Raw genomic sequence first — 20,339 nt, forward strand, 5'->3', positions numbered from 1 at the left:
TATAGATGTGGGTTTTCAGAGGATAGAAGTAGGAACAGGGTGTAAGGGAGAAGACAAGAGGATATGGACCTACAGTTCATCAATGGTATTTAGAGATTATGCAACTGCATAACGGTGACACACATAATACTGATTACTGTTGAAACTAAAAAAATGTTTTCACTCTTTATGTCTGAACAGGTGCATTTTGCATGCAGGAGTCGGTTTAATGAGGCGTAGTAAAAGAAGATCATTCTTCACTTAGGTTGGCCACCTCCCTCCAACTGCTGCTGCTTACAATCCTGTACTTTTGTGTCATAGCCTCATACAATCTGTGTGTTGTAAACTTGGTTTGTTTCCATTAATTTTTGTGAACATACCTCGTCTGCCAAAGCGTGCTCCTGGTTTTGACAGAGTTGATTTTGAGGTGCTTGGTGGTGTCTGAGAAGTACTGAGGGTTGACCGCTGTAAGGTAAAAACACTAAGTATTAAAACTCTCACTAACTGAGTTGTTAAACAGAACAATATTGAAAACATGAGAATATTGCTTGTTAAATAGCAGATTAAATACTTCTAAAAACAGTTTGGTAATTTACAGGACGTATTTAAACATATTTGTTTACAGAAGGCAAATGATTTGTCATCTCAAGGAAAAATTACAATCACTTGGGAAAAGTCACAGTAATCCTAACTCAATGCCTACAAATTTTCAGAGATTATGATGATCTGGGCTCATAGGTTTAAAGAGGGTTATGCCAGGACAAATGTAAGAACTTTTTTCAGGGAGTAGGAAATGTTGTAAATCTCTCCTTTATCTAAGAGTAAGGCAATACATTGTAGACATAGGTATTATTTTGTGAATAAGATGTACGTGAATAAGACTCTTTGAGATTAAGACCGAGAAAACACAAACAAATTGCACTCTTCAACCATTTGAACTCCCAGTGTTAGGAAATATTATTTTCTTGGTATCTTTTTCATGCTGTAATCAGAGACATCTTTAAGAACTCATCAGTGAGAATAAACTAAATACTGATAAAACAATTGTTTTGGATAGCATGGCATTCATCTATGCCACCACATTTCTTCATTTTTCAAATAAGATTATGGTTTTCTTATTGAGAACAGAAAACTAATAATCATAATTACTCATTTAGATTTCTGAAGAACACTATTGTAGTAATAATTTTTTTCTCTATCCAATTCAGATACCTCTACCAAGTGTGCGTTATGACAGACCCAATATTTGCAATGGGACTGCTAACTCCTATTTTCAGCCCCATTGGAATTATAACATCCACAGTTTTAGAGTGGACCTGCTGTTTTGCTCCTGAAAACAGGATAATTTTCTAAAAGGAAATCTGAGAGGAGATTAGGAATTACTTAGGAAATTGGATACAGAAATATTGAATCCCCCAAATTCCGAAATTTGGTAGTGGGTCCTAAGGAGTAAGGACCCCACCAGTCAATGCCCGTTAACGTCCCTCACCCAATGGAGTTACCAGTATCCTGGATGTCAGACACTTCAAGGAATGGAGTTAATGAGCCTACATTACTGAAGCCATTCTAAATGCAATATAAAGGGTTATCATTGTTATACACCAGAGTTAAAGTATGCTTAATGTAATCATATATAGATATACTGGAAACATATTTCAGTAAGTGTTTTCTTACAATAATTAGTTTGAAGGTAATGGTTCCCCCACCCACCCATACACCATACTGTAACTTGGCATCAGCAGTGTAAGGCTCTTCTTATAACTACACCAAACTGGCTTATCTGACTAAGTTTTTCATCTGTACTAAACTTTATTTAGAATATCTATATTTTCTCAGCTTGTAAGGTATTACTACCTTGATCCAGAAGTTACATTTGCTTTCTTTTGCTTTAAGGGTTTTAGGGCATCAGAGGGGATTTCAGCTGATCTGGGGGATCCATTTACTATCCAAAATGTATACCTATATCTACACAATATTAATTGTTATAATAGTTTTTTATTTTTTTTATTTTCTTCTTAACAGTGATCAGAGGTCACATGTAGCCACTGATGTAACCCCTCAATTCTAGGGATACCATGTTTCAATTCTCATACCTTTTTCAACATGAACTCATTTTTTATGGAAAAGGTTTATTCAGTTAATAATGTATTCAATGTTATTATATTTCATTCCACTTAACTCAAAGTTCAAATACAACTCTGTGTGTTCTACCAGAATAGCTTTCTGGAGCATTTCAGGCATGACAGGGAAGAGATATGGTCCAGTGGATAAGCTGTTTTTAGAATTTGGTATGCAAAGAATGAGATGTTGCAGGTGTTAGACCATATGGTCATGGGTTCTAATTGCAGTTGAAGCACTTGACTGAAAGTTGTAATTCTTCATAAATTGTTTATTCTCTAATTAGAATTGTAAATACGTGTGCAATGCAACTGTAAAACATGCATCAATGTGCAATTAAAGTATATGCATTTTAAATAATGTCTACAATAGTGTATGTTCTCCCAACACTCTTGTTAATATACAGTATTCTTTTGCCAAAACTATATAGTAATACAGTGCAATACATAAATACCTAGAATGCCATGACATACGTATAAGGAGTAAATTGTTATTTGCCCTCTGTAACATTCTGATTGGGCTTTATTGGACTCCAGTTTATCCATTACATTTTGGATTTTCATTTTTGGCTCCTCCAGTCCCATCACCATCAGCAGCAGCTGAAATATACACAGTGCCTGAAATAAAACAAGGCACTTAAGCACCTAGAGGGAAGGCACGAGTATCTGCATTCTTAATGAAAGGTGTCAATGTTCTTGGGGCTCATTTAGAAAATGTCTTAACACCTTGAAGACTTGAGTGGCAAAACCCCTAAGCAGGTCAAGACTCTAAAATAGTTATGAATATTTCTGTACAATGATTTAAGAGTTATTTCAACAGATTGAAACATACTCTGGACCTGGAAGGATGGCACTGCAAATGTCTAAACACTGGAGAAATGTGGACGAGACAAAATGTTTTGTCACAATGCATGCATTGGTTTTATGCATGAAGTGTAATGGAGGTAACTTCTCCTTAGCCAAATAAGCCAGCATAGACTTCCAATATTCTACCTTTGATTCATTTGCTGCTCTTTTAGTTAAAGCTCTATATTTTTTACAGAAAAAGACTGATATGCATTTTGTCACAATATCTGCCGGGACAGTTTGTTATTTCCCGGAGTACAACTTGGTATTCCCATGCGATTGGGAGGGATACACTTGAGTGAAGCTCAAGGTGTAGAAATTTGGCAGAGATCGATGTTACCATTTAGCTGAAGCCATCATGTTTTCGGCAGCCATCTTGTTTAACCATGTGCTCGCATCTGCTCTTTTCTTCTTCACTGTTGCTTGCCCTTGTGCTTTGCTCAAGAACTGGCTAATCTTAGCCTCTGCTACTCTGCACATGCTCAGAAGAGTCTGTAGCTACCCATGCACCTGCTTATGTTTGTTACTGTCAGGATGTCTTTACTCAAGTCAGCAACTGTTGGCTCCTCCTTCTTTGTTGAGTATGCATTCTCTGTATGACCATCTGTGTATGTAACTCTTCCTATGTGTGCTTGTACCGCCTCCTTTTGATCTCCTGTGTGGGTATAAAAGACCCATGGGTCTTCTACTCCTTGTGCTACTTCATACACTGCAGAAGGGTGTTGTGTGAATGTAGTTCCATCTCATGAGGTTTATTAAACTATTTACTTTACATCTCAGTTTCTGTGCCAGTGTCTCTTTACTGGTCTGAGGACGTGTGTGCAGAGAAGGCTGAACCCCTAGCACTGGTAGTCCTTACTGAGGTCTACTTCTACAAAGGGATGGGGCAAAAGGCGGGCACCTTCTGAATGAAGCAGCCGCATTGTTTAGGCACATCAGTCTGTCGTTTGAGAACAGTCTCATTCCATTCAATAAAAATCAATGATTTGAGTTATGACTTCATGAGATTGCAGAAACATGTCAGAAGTAAAGATTGCGTAAAAGGTACAACAATTGAATACTGAATTTATTTCTATTACTACAGTGGAAATGAGGCAGTCACTGGCCCATGCCAGCTACACCATCCATCACGGTTAGAAAAGTGCCTTCCCTGCTGGTCATACCAACTGTGTGAAATGTTGCCCTCCAAAGAAGACAAGCTCACCATAATGATTGAGGCAAGCGCATTGTGACTTTCCAGTGTGCCAACATATGTTCTTGTTGTGGACGAGCCTTTAGAGACTCTAACTCTGGGTGCCTGTCCTCCATTCTGTCTCACAGATGCTAACAACATAGGCTCCAGGTGGTGCAAGTAAAGGATGAAGTTAGAAATATATGTTAGCTCATTGGTCATTATGAAGAAAGCTGCTTTATTTACTAATGCAATGTGTTGGTTCTGAGGCTAGGGATATTATTCTTTAATTCAATGAAGGTGAAAGTGAATCTTACTCAAAACTAAAGGAAAGCCTTATTACTTCCAAAGGAATATTCACTATAACAGGTAAATTAAAACATTTCATTCTACTGTTATAGAACCTGGTGAGACTATTGTTGTGTCCCCCCACCCCGGGTACTCGCCAATGGCTATGCCACACATGGTGCTTAGTATAACAATCAACATTCTAAACCTACATTCACTTTGCTATGCTCTAACACTTACGTCACAACTATATAGGTGTGGTTCATCGGGAGCCATAAGGGTTCTTTCATTGCTACCTCACACAGCACTACATCTCCCTTCTGTTAAATACAAAAGTAATTGTTTTGCAAATATATACACAATCATAGCTTTTCAATGAGTCATTGGGACGCTTTGATCACATGCCCCAATTGTGTCTTTAAAAATTGGAGACAGGCAGTAGAAGTGTTAAGGACCTGCCTTGGTGATGAAGGAATAACAGCAGTCAGGGGTCTTAACTTGTTCTTTCAGACCCAGTATGTACATTGATATCAGTGGCTGACAAGTGATGAGCCACATGATGGAAATTTGAAGAATCTTGTGAAATGGACTTCCCAGGATGTTGAGCAATTACCATGTGCCCTTTGCTGGTCACAACATCAACGGGCTGAGAATCGAAATGAGCATCATATGTTTGCTTTCTACGTTTACAAACAAGCACTTGAAGTCCACTAGTGAACATAATGTCTTTTTCATGTTGGCACTTGTCTGCATAAGACTTCATTTTCCTTTTATGATCCAAGCATTTTACATCGATTTTCTCCTAAGTATTTGAACTTCAGTTGATCCACTGAGGTAACTTGGAAGTCATGGCTTTCCCTAACATCAAGGTTAAAGGGCTTTTACCTGTGGTCGAGTGGTGGGTCGAACAGTAAGCTTGAAAAGTAGAATTCAAAATAGTCTTAAGGTCAAGCTTTTCCAGTACAGCAGGCTAAACAGCTTTCGTAAGAGTACTCCGGATAAGGGATTTGTCATTGCTAACTCACACAACACTACAACTATTAACTAATTTGCAACCTGCCTGAAAGAATATGTTCAACCGTATGATTTTATAAACTACTTCACTGAGGAAGCCACTGAAATCCAGTTGTGAATCCATGTAATTTCAACAAAGTTGTTGCAGAAACTTCATAAGTGGGATAGAATACTAACACTGACAAAACGGTCTTAGAGGTAGACCATCACCGCAGAAATAGAAGGATACTTGATTGAGAATGACGGTACCACTGTAGATATGGCAATCTAATTGGATGCCTCTAAGCAATTATGAGAGGGTGTTGTATCACAGAAACATATGGGGATAAACAGATACTGTATCAAGAATTAGACACACTTGAATAAAGGATATGGAAAATGTAGGCAACACTAGACAAAGGAACAAAGAAACTATGTACGCTCTTAAGGCAGAGCCCAAGCACAATTCTGATAGGTTAAAATATAAGGATTATCAAGACTGCATGATGCATAAACAAATGGATGATGATAAAACAGGACGATTACTAGCCTAACTACTTAAATGGGAAGGTTGTTAGTGTCATAAACCTACTGGGTGACATTGTGTGTAAAATTGTAGGGACTCAGTCTGCAATCAATCAGGTTTTTCCTCAGTTCTATAAGAGTCTGTACAGTGACCAGGACTCCGACGACATACATGAGAGAATAAATGCTTGAGCCAAGAGAGAATGAGCCAAAAAGTCAGGGAATCATTTGATACATTGATTACCTGACAAGAGATTAAAGCATCAATAACAGATCCTATAAACAAGAAAACACCCTGCAGACACGGATTCTTGGTAGAATTTTAGAAGACCTAAGTACAAACATTGATATCAAAACTAGTAATGTTTTACAATCACATATATCAGAGAGGAATGTTACCAACAATGGCCAGACAGTGGGGGATCCATCTGGCTTTCAGCGCTTCTCTAGGTTAAATCTCAACTATAACATTATAAGTAAGATTCTTGTCTATAGGTTATTGGAACACATGATTTATCTGGCCACCCAGATCTCAATGGGTTTATTCCAGATTGAAATAACTATATTAAGCAGTTCTTTCATGTCCTGGAACTGCATCTACTGCAATACCACATCTTGAAGTAGTATCTGGTGACTTACACAAAGCTACTGACTCAGTCTATTGGAAATACTCAAAAGCTGTTTCAAGTCACAATCTCTGATCCCTGGAGGGTTATAAAGACATGAGGCAAGGGAGTCCACTTCCAACCCTGATTTTCACTATCACTATTAAGCCTTCCGCTAATATAATGAGAAAATCTGGGATGGGAAAAGAAATTGCGAATTGCAGCATTCCCTATTTAATATTACTTTACAACATCCATAATTCTCATGTCCATAAGGAGTAGCCATTGACTTTATTGACCCTACTGTCACAGGCCAATACCTGTTGGTATAACTGGATAAGCACTCCAGAATTAATTGTAAGTGATTGAAGCAACTAGCACATCTTTAAATAAGGCCAAACCTGTCCTGAACAAATTGTTTTTCACTTTTACCATGCACTTAATTATCGAGACAGATAAAGGCCCATTTTTCATTGGCATAGAAATCAAGCACTATGCAATTTCTCTTGTATTTGAACACAAAAAAACAAAAACAAAAAAAATACAATAAATAACCCCTCTCTTGTTGAAAGTAATGGAGTGGCAGAAAGGTTGGTTGCCACACTTAACAAGCCTCTACAAATAGCAAAGTTACTAAAGCCTCCTAATCTGAAACATAGTATCAAACCTTGCTTGACTAGAGGGACAGGTTTCACAGCACCATCATTGGGTCATCTACTGAATAGTTTTTGTCTGAAGAAATATAAACCAAGAAGCATCATCATCTGGCAGACTCTAACTACAGGTGTCATGTCATGTTTAAGTAGATCATACCATAATTAAGGGCAAAATCAAGAAGTATCCTGGCAGATGTCTACAGGCCAGATCATCACATATGCATTTTAGTGATGTGTAATCAATCCACGACCATAGCAGTCACAAGGAGAACCCAAACTACAATCTGCACCCATGTCATCACTGATATACAAGGGACTATGGTTATGTTTATCACAATCAAAGGCCGTGCGCCATCAGTGGAGTGTCTACATTGCGTCTTTGCGTCTTACGTATACTTCCTTACGGATCTGGACGCGCGAATGCAAAGGAGAACAGCCGGGCGGCTGCAACTATCTGTGATTTAGTGGAATCCAAGGTCCCCAAAGTTTCCTCAGTGTTGCGTGAATTGTCCCACGGAGGAAACGTGAAGTGTGCGTTTCGAATTTGTGACCTGGCCTGACCCAGCAAACCCACCAGCAGGAGTGAACGGAGTATTGCAAAAAAAAAAACAGAGGGGGGAGGAGGAAACCTCACACAAGTTGAGAGAGGTCGGGAACTTGCAGGCAGCAAAAAGAGGTATTGCCTCAAATAACGAGGGGGCAGGACAGCAAAGTAAAAACTCGGCTAGCCTGACAACACACCACACAGCAGAGGTAAGTGGCGTTTTTTAAACTCTTGATTTCTTTTTTGCTCTCAATTCTTAAGCAAAACGCTAGAGGCTTGCTCTTGGAATAGGGAAACGTGAAAGGGGATTTATGTGACAGAGAGTAGTGGAGAAATGAAGTTCTGGAGTGTTAGCAAGGTGGCGGAGCATCAGGGGCTTGGTTTTAATTTGCCTTATACCTTTTCCCTGCTTGCCCCCATTCTCGCCCCCAGCCATTTACCCTTCCACGTTCATTGCAGTCTATAAGATATAATATGTAATAAGTGACTTGCAAAATGCACCAAAGAAGTTAAAAACAAGTAAAGCAAGAAAAGGACTCCAGACTCCGAATAATGAGCAAACGGAACTAAATAGGCCTGCTCAAGTTGTAAGTTTGGATTTGGAGGAGACTGCCAAGAGCGCACAAAGAAAATCAATAAAGAAAAAAACAACACTTGACAATCAACAAGCCTGCGAGTAAGGGGGGGGGGTTGTATCAAAATCAATAAAAGACTTTGTGGGTAAACATTATAAGAAGATGCCAACACCCCTCAAATCTCAGGCCAATTAGAAGGAATTGTCAATAGATCAAGAAGCAAATGCTGACTGTGCTGCAAGTAAAGAAGAATTAATGATAGACCAAATTTCTACGAATAATAGTAATATTAACCTGGAACCGAGACTTTCTTCTTCGCCAAGGATATTTTCTATGAGCGCTTCGGCTGAAGTAGAATATGAGGAGAACGGCTCTAAGGATGAGGATGACCTGAAAGGAACTATGGACTCAGAGATAGGGTCCAAATTAGAGGAAAGTATGGGCCAATCACTGATGCAAGGTTCCAAGTCTTTAGAAGAATTGGTGCGCAGTAGCACTTTGGGTTTGGACATTACAGCAACATCTTCGGCCTCAATGCTGGACTTAATGCTAATGCTGCAAAAAACCTTGCAAGGCCTGCTAGAAGTTACATTATCTAACAATAGAATATTAAATGCCCATGAACTACACTTAAAACAAACTGTAAGTGAATTACAGGGCATCAGGGGGCTAATGCCAACTGTGGTTAGATCAGTGCCAGATATTGTTACTCAAGGAGGGGAAGTAGAACCTATGAATAATTGTCAGGATGTATATATATCTAAATCCCCAATGCTAATCAGAAGACGGGGAGAACACCATGGTATAGGCATTTAAACACAAGGTCAAACTTAAAAAGACAAACACTGCAAAAAGGGAAGGGCTTAAATAAAGGAGGGGATAAGGGAGCGGTGCCTCATGAAACTCCACAAGAAAAAGGAGCATTCTTAAATAATAGGAGAAAAAGGAGGAATACAGGGGGACCCCTAACCACGAGACAGGTGGAATTAAGGGGGGAAAGGGTTCAACAAAGATTCACTGGTAACGTAGGAAGACAGGCGAAAATGTTGGGTGAATGGGTAAATCTGGAAGAGGTGAAAAATTATTCAATGGGTCCAGGGAAGGGTGGAAAAACTCCAAGGACAATAAAAACTCCATCCATAAAGAAAGACAAGAGGGGTAAGAAAAATTTGGGCAACAAAGAGTTAGAATCAAGTGTTAAAAAGTAGTTATACCTTGAACCCTCAGAAGTGGAGAAGGGGAGGAAAAAGCTAAGGAAAATTGTACCCTTAAACCGTTCGCAACTCCTATTTTCCTTTTCAAAATGCCCAAGCCTTAAATAAATTGAGTCAAAAGATCTGAGGCAGGTAGGTTTTAGTAATAACAATAGAGGCAAGGAATATACGAAAGTTGAAGACTACTCAGGGCTGGTAAAAACTGCAATCTTAAAAGCAGAAAAATAATTATTAAAGGAAGGAATCCGGCTAATACCAGAAGCTGAATTGGAAAGGATATATCGGCCTGATAGTACCTTCTTGAATTGCCATGACGGCTTTGGGAAAAGGCAAGTAAATTTGATAACAGGGTTATGCGGAGAAAAAGTAAATATAAACATAGTCATAGAGAACCCAGAGCCCAGAAATAGTTTGGGTAACTGTAGCCCAGGAGATAGCTTTACAAGCACTCCCGCGTAGGCCTTGAACGAGCCCAGCTGCCTTAGTGAGATTGATTAGGGAAGTGGGTTGTCGCATAGCCTAAAAATAATCTCATGGAATATAAATGGGTTTATAGGGCAAACAAAGTCTGAAAGTATTAAACTTGTCTCACTGCAGGCAGACATTATCTGCCTGCAGGAAACTTGGCTATGCGACATCACCCCGGTAATTGAGGGTTTTGTACAACATCATAAACCGGCTAATAAAAAGAGGTGGGGGCGCCCAGCCGGGGGGATTATGACTTTGGTCTCCACTAGGATTGCAAAAAGAGTGAAGTTAGTAACAACAGCTTGTAAATGGGTGTTGGTTAATGAATTAATCCTGTTGGTTACAGTTAGTTCAAATGAACGATTGATTCTAGTAAATATCTATATAAAATGGGGCTCCCAAGAGGAGTATGAAAGGGAAATGGTGTTATTTAAGGATGTAATGAACCCGTTGAGCGATAAGTATGGAAACGAGGTGCTGCTCATTATGGGGGATTTTAACCATAAATTAAATCCTAAAACATTAGACCCCTGGCTCAGTGAGATCGAAAATTCATACAACGTAAGGTCAGCTTGGTTCCCTAATTGTAAAATGAATAAACAAGATGACGCTCTAGGAAAATTCCTGGGATCAATGGGATTACTTAGTCTAAATGGTAGGATGGAATCTGACCGCCCAGCATATCAGACATTTAGAAAAGGTAACCAACACTGCCCAATAGATGATGTGTTTGTGCATGCCTGGAATTACACGAGGGTAAATATGTTTAAGGTAATACAGCGTAATGAAAGTGATCATAATGCCCTGTAGTGTAAACTAACATGGGGGCCCATAAGATACTGTGGAAGAGTCCTGCAGGATATGTCTTATCCAAAACGTTTGTCTACTAAACTAACGAATGAATGTTTAGAGAAACTAGCTAGTTTCCAACAGAATGTAACCATGGAGGAAGCTAGGGATCATAAGGTTTCCTGGTTTGAGGTTAAAATTAATCAGGTTGTGCAATGCCTCAGAGCTGATTTAGGTAAGAAGGAAAAGAGCAATAAAAACAGTCAGTTCAGTCGAAGAAAGCAAGGAAGTTGGTTCGACTCCGTGTGTAGAGAAAAAAAAGGATAATAAGGAGAGTTGAAAGATCCTTGCGTCTAAGGTACGAGCAGGGAGGCCTTAATAAATTACTTAAACTAAGGAAAGAATATAAAATATTAGTAAGGTCTAAGAAGAGAATTTTTAAAGAAAAATGCTGGGAGAATCTTCTGGAAACAATAGAAACAAAATATGTTAATCCCTTCGATGCTCATGACGAGCTCAGCTCGTCATGAGGTATACCTCTAGGGTGCTCATGACGATCTGAGCTCGTCATGACCACACCCATTAACATTATGGCCCAGCACAGCAGAGGGATCTCTTAAGCAGCCATGAGGTTAAAGGGTTCTGGAAGTTGATTCAGGATGCCTCGGGGTGAACCCCAGGAACCATGAGCTGTGTAGTTGAAGAGGCTTCCTGGGAGGATTACTTAGGCCAACTATATAAGTCAAACTATGTGCCTGTAATGAGTATGGAAAGAGCCTTCAGAGGAAGAGTAGCAAAATAATTAAAACCAGCTTTCTCCTCAGAAATAGTGAAGGAAACTATTAAGAAGCTAAATTTAACCCGAGCTGCAGGGCCCGATAACCTACCAGCTGTTATAATAAAAACACAGCTAGATTGGTGGGCATGATTTTTCTCCCGGATGTTCTTAGCGGTCCTGAACTCAGGAATTATCCCGAAATCCTGCAGAGGGGCTGTGATCAGGCCCATCCATAAGAAAGGCGACAGGCAGGACCCTAAGAACTATAGATTAATCAATCTGCTCGATATTGGAGTGAAAGTGTTTTCTAAAATAATTCTTGGCAGATTGAAAGACTGGGTGAAGCAACAATAGTGCCAGCAGAACAAGGTGGTTTTAAGGAGGGGCATTTAACAATAGACCACTGCTTTGCGTTATGGTCGGTAGCACGGAAATCCATGGAGAAGCAAGGAAGATTATATTGCTGTTTTGTGGATTTTCGAGCAGCCTTTGATTTAGTCGACAGGGAGTGTCTCTGGGAGACGCTAAGAAGCTACAACATCCCGGAGGAACTCCTGGCGGTAATTCGGGAGTTGCATAGTCAGAACTGGGCTCAGGTCATTAAAGATACGAAGGGGGGTCTGACTCCGGAGATAGCGATCAATAATGGCCTGAGACAGGGTTGCGTATTAGCACCGTTGCTTTTTTCAATCTTTCTTGCAGACCTACCTTCTTTTCTGATGACTGACAGAAGTGCAAGCCCAAAAGTAAATGGAAAGCAGTTGTCTTGCCTTCTGTACGCAGACGATCGGGTGATTTTGGACCAGACAGAATTGGGTCTGCAAAGGAAGCTGAATGCGTTCAGTTCTTACTGCGCAACCAAACGTCTCACAGTGAATATGGACAAAACAAAAATTCTGTGTTTTGGGAAGAGAAACCAAAAGTTCAATTGGATCTTGGGGCAAACGAAATTAGAGATAGTCAACGAGTATAAATATCTCGGAATATGGTTCGACAAATCTCTAAAAAGGGGCATGCACCTTGAAGCCTAGAAAGTAAAAGCCTTAACTGCAATTTGCGGGTTGAAAAATGTTAATCGCAGTTATGGCTCCATGTCCCATAGACCAATGCTGAAGGCTTATAATGCAATGATACCCCCACAACTGCAGTATGGTTTGGAGATCTTATGCCTAGGGGGCAAAGCTTCCTGGGTCAGCGAGGAAGGGAAATGTCTAAAGGCATTGTTGTCATTGCCTATCTCTTCAATGATGCAGGCGATTAGACAAGAGCTAGACATGACGGCATGGAATGTCCAGGTGCAAGTGAGCCTAATTAGATTCTGGAAAAGGCTGGGAACAGGTGAAGAATCAAAAGTGGCACAATGGTGTATGAAGGAGATCCAGATGAGTGAATTAAAGTGGGCGAAAGTAGCAAGAAAGTTACTATACACCATTTGTGTTAAGTTAAAGGCGACTATTGATCGACAGTCCCTGCAAATCGATGAATCGAAAAGTGAACTTAAAGCTTTAGGGAAGGAATTATCTAAACTGAAGGACATGGAGTATTTGAAAAATAAAGAGTCTGTGCGATTTATGATAAATAGCTGGATGAGAGAGAAGTGGTACCCTTATTTAGACTTTTTACCAAACCCATGGCTTAGAATGGAATTACTAAGGGTAAGAATAGGTATCAATCCTGTTTGGTCAAATGATAAATTGAAAAGAGAATTGATGTATCCAGATGGTAGATGCACATGCAGGATTGGTATGAAATGTAATTGCTTACATATTTTAATGGACTGTCAAAAATTGCTAGATCAACGAAAAATGTTTTTACGACCGGTTTTCTTAAAATATGATACCAGGTCTCGTGTGCCAGCAATTGAGCTCCTTACGGACATGCATTACCTTGATATTACAATAGCTGTGGCAAAGTTTGTTCAGGCTGTTAAAAGGTTGTTTTTGGAAGAAGGATCTGAAGGATAGATTACGTAAGAAGAATTGAGATTTTAAACTTATTTATTACTGTTTTTAAAAAAGAGATTTTAGTATATTGGATCAAATAGTCTATCCCGAGTGTGTCAATTCTCCCGGTTGGACGTATTATTAACAAATTAGGAGGGCCTCTATTAATTTATGAGCTATAATGGAATAAGAGGCTGTTTCTTTTTTAAAGAATTTATGTCATTTTAAAATAAACACAGTGTATGTTTTATATGGTTTATAGGTCTACGGTCTAAATAAACTTTACTTACAATCAAATGCTCCTATTTTGAGGGTTTCTAAGTAACTCTAATGAACTGCTATTATTTGATGGACTCTTTTACAAGTGGGGTTATGTCCAACAATGTAACTGGGTAGGACAATATTCAAATGTGGAAAGAAGAGAAGGACCCAGTTACTGATTTAACATCTGCTTCTTTTTTATTTAGAGCAGAGTACCACACTAAGGTAGTTGATCCTTAGATGTGTATATTTATTTTAAATAGATGAAAGGAATAATTGCATCAATTTACATGTTCATAACAGTCCGAAGATTTACTCACTGTCCTGCACATGGGCGCGTATATTTAGAAGTGAATACATATATACATTACTATACAAAACAGAACAAAGAATTCTTATGGGCATTTGTGACAATTCAAAACAACAATATTCGACAAATAAGTGATTGATTCATGGAAGTACCCTGTCCACTATTTCATAGTCAGGCCAATAGCATGCAATTATTTTTCTATATTTTTTTATATTTTTTGGCCTGATAGCGCAAAGGCAAGTGTTGCAATGAGCATTCAATTATATTTCATTGTATGAAAAGCAAAGCCTTATGCGCGACAAGAGGGCATTCGGATTTAAGACGAATGAAGACGCCTGTGGGCCAGAGCGCCTGTGAGCCGACGCGTTTCCGAGCCTGTCTGTCTTCTTGTTCAGGCTCTTCTTCAGGGCTTCGAGGCTGGGTACCTATGTGAATATAAGTGAGGGGCATATTAGACTTGGGACCCTTACTTATGTTGTCACTAACGTGCTGAAGCAAACATTATTTTTACCTTGTGATTCAATTTGACACTTTGATTTTTCATGTGTTCAATTTCTTGGAGGACTCCTTGTATTCTGCAATAAAAGCAGTAATATAATATCTGTACTAAAGTGGAGTTTTAAAGTACTATTTGTTCCGGAATTTCAGAGCGTCACTCACGTGATTTCAAGCAAGGCGTTTTCAACTGAGTGAAGAATTTCAGTGTTCGAAGTTTACTACCGCCGATGTTTGCTTCAGCACGTTAGTGACAACATAAGTAAGGGTCCCAAGTCTAATATGCCCCTCACTTATATTCACATAGGTACCCAGCCTCGAAGCCCTGAAGAAGAGCCTGAACAAGTAGACAGACAGGCTCGGAAACGCGTCGGCTCACAGGCGCTCTGGCCCACGGGCGTCTTCATTCGTCTTAAATCCGAATGCCCTCTTGTCGCGCATAAGGCTTTGCTTTTCATACAATGAAATATAATTGAATGCTCATTGCAACACTTGCCTTTGCGCTATCAGGCTAAAAAATATAAAAAAATATAGAAAAATAATTGCATGCTATTGGCCTGACTATGAAATAGTGGACAGGGTACTTCCATGAATCAATCACTTATTTGTCGAATATTGTTGTTTTGAATTGTCACAAATGCCCATAAGAATTCTTTGTTCTGTTTTGTATAGTAATGTATATATGTATTCACTTGTAAATATACGCGCCCATGTGCAGGACAGTGAGTAAATCTTCGGACTGTTATGAACATGTAAATTGATGCAATTATTCCTTTCATCTATTTAAAATAAATATACACATCTAAGGATCAACTACCTTAGTGTGGTACTCTGCTCTAAATAAAAAGAAGCAGATGTTAAATCAGTAACTGGGTCCTTCCATTATTTGATGGACAGCATGAACATGAGATGCTTACAGACTATGAACCTGATAACCCCGCAGGACATTCCTCTGCTAGCATGAAAATTCCTTGTTAGACACTAAATTGAGCAGAATTCTCTTGCTGCTAATTCTTCCTTCTTTATTATCCTTCTTATTCTTTCTCACATCTTAGTTCTGCATCTCATACTCCAGCCTCTTCACTGCCTGTTGTCCCACCTGTATCCCCCTTTTGATAGGTCAGACCAACTGTGAGACCCATTACTGTAATGGAGTAATTCAAGAGTTTGTGTAGGATCGCAAGATCTGCCTGGACTGCACATCACTTCCGGAGGGCAGATTGGTACTTTTCTATGCTCAGGAAGAAGCACACAAGTAGGTGGATTGAGAGGTGATGCACAAGATGAGTCTTCTGTGGTTCAATTAGCTGCAAAAATCAGTAGCTCTGGCCTGCCACTCGAGAACAGACTTGTTCCATTCAATGCAGATCCACAATAAGACTACACAATTCCTGTGATGCCAGAAACAATACATAAATAAAGACTGCAAAAAAGGCAATTGAGCACTGAATGTATTTACACTGAAGAACCTCACAGACACGACAATATGCTTCAACAATTGAATATTGATTCCAGAGACTAAAATGACTGAAAAAAATGAACTGGCTCTGTGAGAGGCTGGCCTGGTATGTGATGTACACTTATGTAATTGGACATCCTGCACCACTCCAGACAACCCTTATAGTGAGTTAGAAGTTCTTAAGGAACCTTAGAAAGCTCTCTAAGTGGTAGCTGTGGAGAGCAGCCTTCAGGCTTAGTCCAGAAGGAGTGTAAAGCAGGATGTTTTACCAGAATGCAATCTTATAGATTAAGTAAAAAAGAACCAGACAATGTATTTATAAAAATATCTATTTATTATATAATACTCACTAACACATACAGATATCTCCTACCTGGAAATATGCACACAATACTTTGCATTAAAATTATGTAATAGCACTGAATACACAGTGGACCCGGGGGGGACCAAACCATGTACTAAGACAGTAGTATAAGCACCATTGAGCTCCTTACGGACATGCATTACCTTGATATTACAATAGCTGTGGCAAAGTTTGTTCAGGCTGTTAAAAGGTTGTTTTTGGAAGAGGGATCTGAAGGATAGACTAAGTAAGAAGAATTGAGATTTTAAACTTATTTATTACTGTTTTTAAAAATAAGATTTTAGTATATTGGATCAAATAGTCTATCCCGTGTGTGTCAATTCTCCCGGTTGGACGTATTATTAACAAATTAGGAGGGCCTCTATAAATTTATGAGCTATAATGGAATAAGAGGCTGTTTCTTTTTTAAAGAATTTATGTCATTTTAAAATAAACTTTACTTACAATCAAATGCTCCTATTTTGGGGGTTTCTAAGTGACTCTAATGAACTGCTATTATTTGATGGACAGCATGAACATGAGATGCTTACAGACTATGAACCTGATAACACCGCAGGACATTCCTCTGCTAGCATGAAAATTCCTTGTTGATCACTAAATTGAGCAGAATTCTCTTGCTGCTACTTCTTCCTTCTTTATTATCCTTCTTATTCTTTAGAAGTGTTGGGGACCCAAGGAAACACCCAAGGTGAGTGACTACGCAACTCATGGAGATCGTTTGCAGTGTGAGAACACGACTGCGTGCACCATACAAATTAAGGTGTAAGTCGCTGTTGCAACTTTAATGAATAAGGATCCTTCCCAGTGGACTCTGAACAAACCACATGGGAGATACAATGTTGGAGAGCCACCCCACCCATTGATGCCTTAGCACCCACGTTACCTACACCAGGGAACCCAGGTGATTAGGTGTGAAGTGGTGTTGGAAACAGCCGTCAAACCCAATGGAGGACTTCAGGAAAGTGCCACTGCTGGAGGAGAGAGTTGCCGGTGGAATCCGAAGGTGGATAGAATTTGAAGAGTACCTGCAAGCAGAGGGGACAGAGTCTATGTCACTGAGGAGTTAACCGGAGACCTGGAAGAAGAATGCCCACCGATGTCGGGAGTTGCAGGAGAACTGACTGTGACTTTGTCTTTGCAGCTGTGAGGACCATGCGATGCTGTGGAAGACCAGCAATTAGTCCCATGTTAAAAAGTTGAGAGTTTGGGGGTTGGTATCTGTTGGGAGCACCAACAAGCCTTGACAACTGCTAACAACATGGATGTCGAAGAAGGTGCAATGTCGGACCAGCAAGTTCAGGGAACTCTCAACAAGCAGGGGAGTCAGGGCAGGACCTGAGCAAACAGGGGAGCCCAAAAGAAACAAATGTGACCCTCAACAGAAACCACAGGCCGGGGACACTGGAGTCGCAAGAGGACCTCGAGCAACTCACCAAAAGATGCAGGACACGGTGCAGACAATAAGGTGTGGACAAAGATTCTGGTCACTGGAGTTGCCTGAGGTTGTGGTTATTCGAAGCCTGAAGATCTTGGTGGAAGGAAGCCAACAAGCCTCTGCAACAGCAAGTTGACACGGTGCACAGGGGTTTGATCCCTGCGGCTCCTACAAGGGATACTGGCCTCAAACTTGGTGAGAGGGCAGGGCACGTTTCGAGAGCTATGGAGAACCACCACCTGTGTTGCTGAGCCTTTCAGAGTATGTGGGAGCTCAGGATCAGCACACTGGTCAGCTTAGTTGCAGTGCCCCCAGATGCAGGGAAGTGATTCCTTTACTCTAAGGGAGAGTCCTTCAGGTGTCTTGAATGCCCACAGGCCTTGGTAGGTTCCTGTTTTGTGCACAGGCACAGACAATACAGCAGACTGGAAGGGAGGCAAAGTCTAGCCCAAATGAAGTTCAGCAAAGTCCAGAGTGCCCAGACGGTAGAAGTTGAAGTGGTGGCAATCAATCAATCAATTAGTTTATTTGTTACGGAACTCCAACGGACGTCCATAAAAATATACCAATACAATAAAAAAAAACATGCTTTTTAACAAATACAAAATACTACCTTAACCCCTTTGCCGTGGCAGTAATTGCGCCGCGGCGCTAGGGGGACGGGGGGGCGCGCGGCGCCGACATGCTGGTGACGGAACCACTCCGTCACCAGCCACGGGTGGGCTGTGCTAATGACGGAGTGGTTCCGTCACGGCCCCGCCTGCCTAATAGAATGCGTCGCGCAGGCGCGAAATCAATGCTGCGCAGGCGCGGCGGCTAGGACGTGACGGAACCACTCCGTCATTAGCACAGCCCACCCGAGTGGTTCCGTCACCAGCATAGAAGGGGTTAGGCAATCAGCATAACATTATACATACCAACTAAACTAAAAACATAAATTCTAATAAATAACCAGGAACGTTTTAAAAAATTTAAATATTCTATGGCAGATCATTTCATTTGGAGGGGACAACACAAAAGATCGGGCCTCCTCAGCAGAAAGAATATTAATTTTGATAAAAGAGGATCTCAAAAAAACATTCGCCTTGCCCTTAGAAGTCCTGGACACACAAACAGCACATGATTGAGATTCTGTATTTGGGAACAACACAGTTCACAAATTCCCAAATGCCAGTTACGTCTCTCAGGGGCAACAGGTCAGTTCTTAAAAGAAGTATTAGCCTTCTGATTCCATGTGGGACATTCCATGAGAGATAGGGCTGGGGTCTGCTCCCCATCGCACTCACACAGATTACCTCGTTGCGGACTTTGAGGTGACATAAAGCTATATCTCTTGCTGTACTAATCGTGCTTACTGACTTCTTTAGAAAAGACTTCAATACAGGCTTTGGCATGGGTAAATCACAATTTAAATTGAGCCCAAATAAATGGTTTGCATGGGAGAATGATCTAAAAAAGCTGATTTATCTTTTAATTTTACAAAAATTTCCAACTTCAAGGCAGCCCTTAGAGTGCCCTCAACCCCCCAACAGAGAGAATTCCCCCACCTCAGGACCGCTGCCAGAGAAGAAGTATAAGAAGAAACTAAATGGAATTCCAAACGAAGAACATGTGGGGCAGCCAAGGAATTTAAATTACAAATTTGACGGAAAAACCGGCCTTCAGCCTTATCAAAAGAGAGCCAGTAATTCCTATCCCGCTCATTCTGCAGCATAAGTTAATGTTGGGGGAATTTTAACCTTAAATACTGTCAGAACGTGATTAAAATGACTTCTCCCACAGGTCTTATAAAATCTATTTAGAGCTCCAGCCTGGGAGGCGGCCTTACCAACACACCGTTTGATGTGCTCTGAGTCACGCCCGTTTTTTGAGAAAACCTTCCACAAATACGTATTGACCAGTTCAAGTTCTTCCAGCCCCAACAGCCACTTATACCCTTTCTTTATTCTAAAACCTTTCTTGCGAAAGACTAAAATTTTACTTTTAGCAATATTGATTTTAAGGCAATGGTCCTCCGCATATTTAGTCAAGGCATCCAGACGGCGCTGCAACCCAATGGGGGTTAAATCGAAAATTGCAATGTCATCTGCATATAGTAGAGAGCCAATGGACATTGTACCAATTCTAGGGGCGTCCCCCTTCACTGAGTTTAGTTTCTTGGGGAGGTCATAAATATAAAAGGAAAACAAAAGAGGGGCCAACAGGCAACCCTGCTTGAGACCATTATGTGTATTAACCCTACAGGAGAGCCCCTGCGAGCCTTCCATCATTACTTGACACCAAGTGTCTGTGTGTAATTCTAATTTGAGGCCCAGGAGATGGTAAGGCATACCAAGATGAGAGAGCTTTCTCCACAGCGTCTGACGATCCACTTTGTCAAATGCCGTGGAGAAATCAATAAAAGCTGTGTAGACTAACATGCTTTTTGAGAAAACATATTTCTCTACCATGGTCGGGACGACCGCGATGTTATCCAGCGTTCCGTGGTTCTTTCTGAAACCTGCCTGTTCTGGCGGTAAGATGG

At 40.4% G+C, this 20,339-nt stretch overlaps 1 protein-coding gene across 1 annotated transcript in view; it reads right to left on the minus strand.

Annotated features, from left to right (window-relative positions):
- Positions 1–20,339, minus strand: part of LOC144762471 (adhesion G protein-coupled receptor F5-like) — a 937,058-nt gene that overhangs the window by 41,221 nt on the left and 875,498 nt on the right. The window contains exon 25 of the mRNA XM_078647684.1: positions 360–444. Within this exon, the coding sequence (XP_078503810.1) occupies positions 360–444 (85 nt within the window). The remainder of the gene's footprint in view (positions 1–359; positions 445–20,339) is intronic.

This window comes from Lissotriton helveticus, chromosome 6, assembly GCF_964261635.1.
Source record: "Lissotriton helveticus chromosome 6, aLisHel1.1, whole genome shotgun sequence".
Taxonomy (NCBI): domain Eukaryota; kingdom Metazoa; phylum Chordata; class Amphibia; order Caudata; family Salamandridae; genus Lissotriton; species Lissotriton helveticus.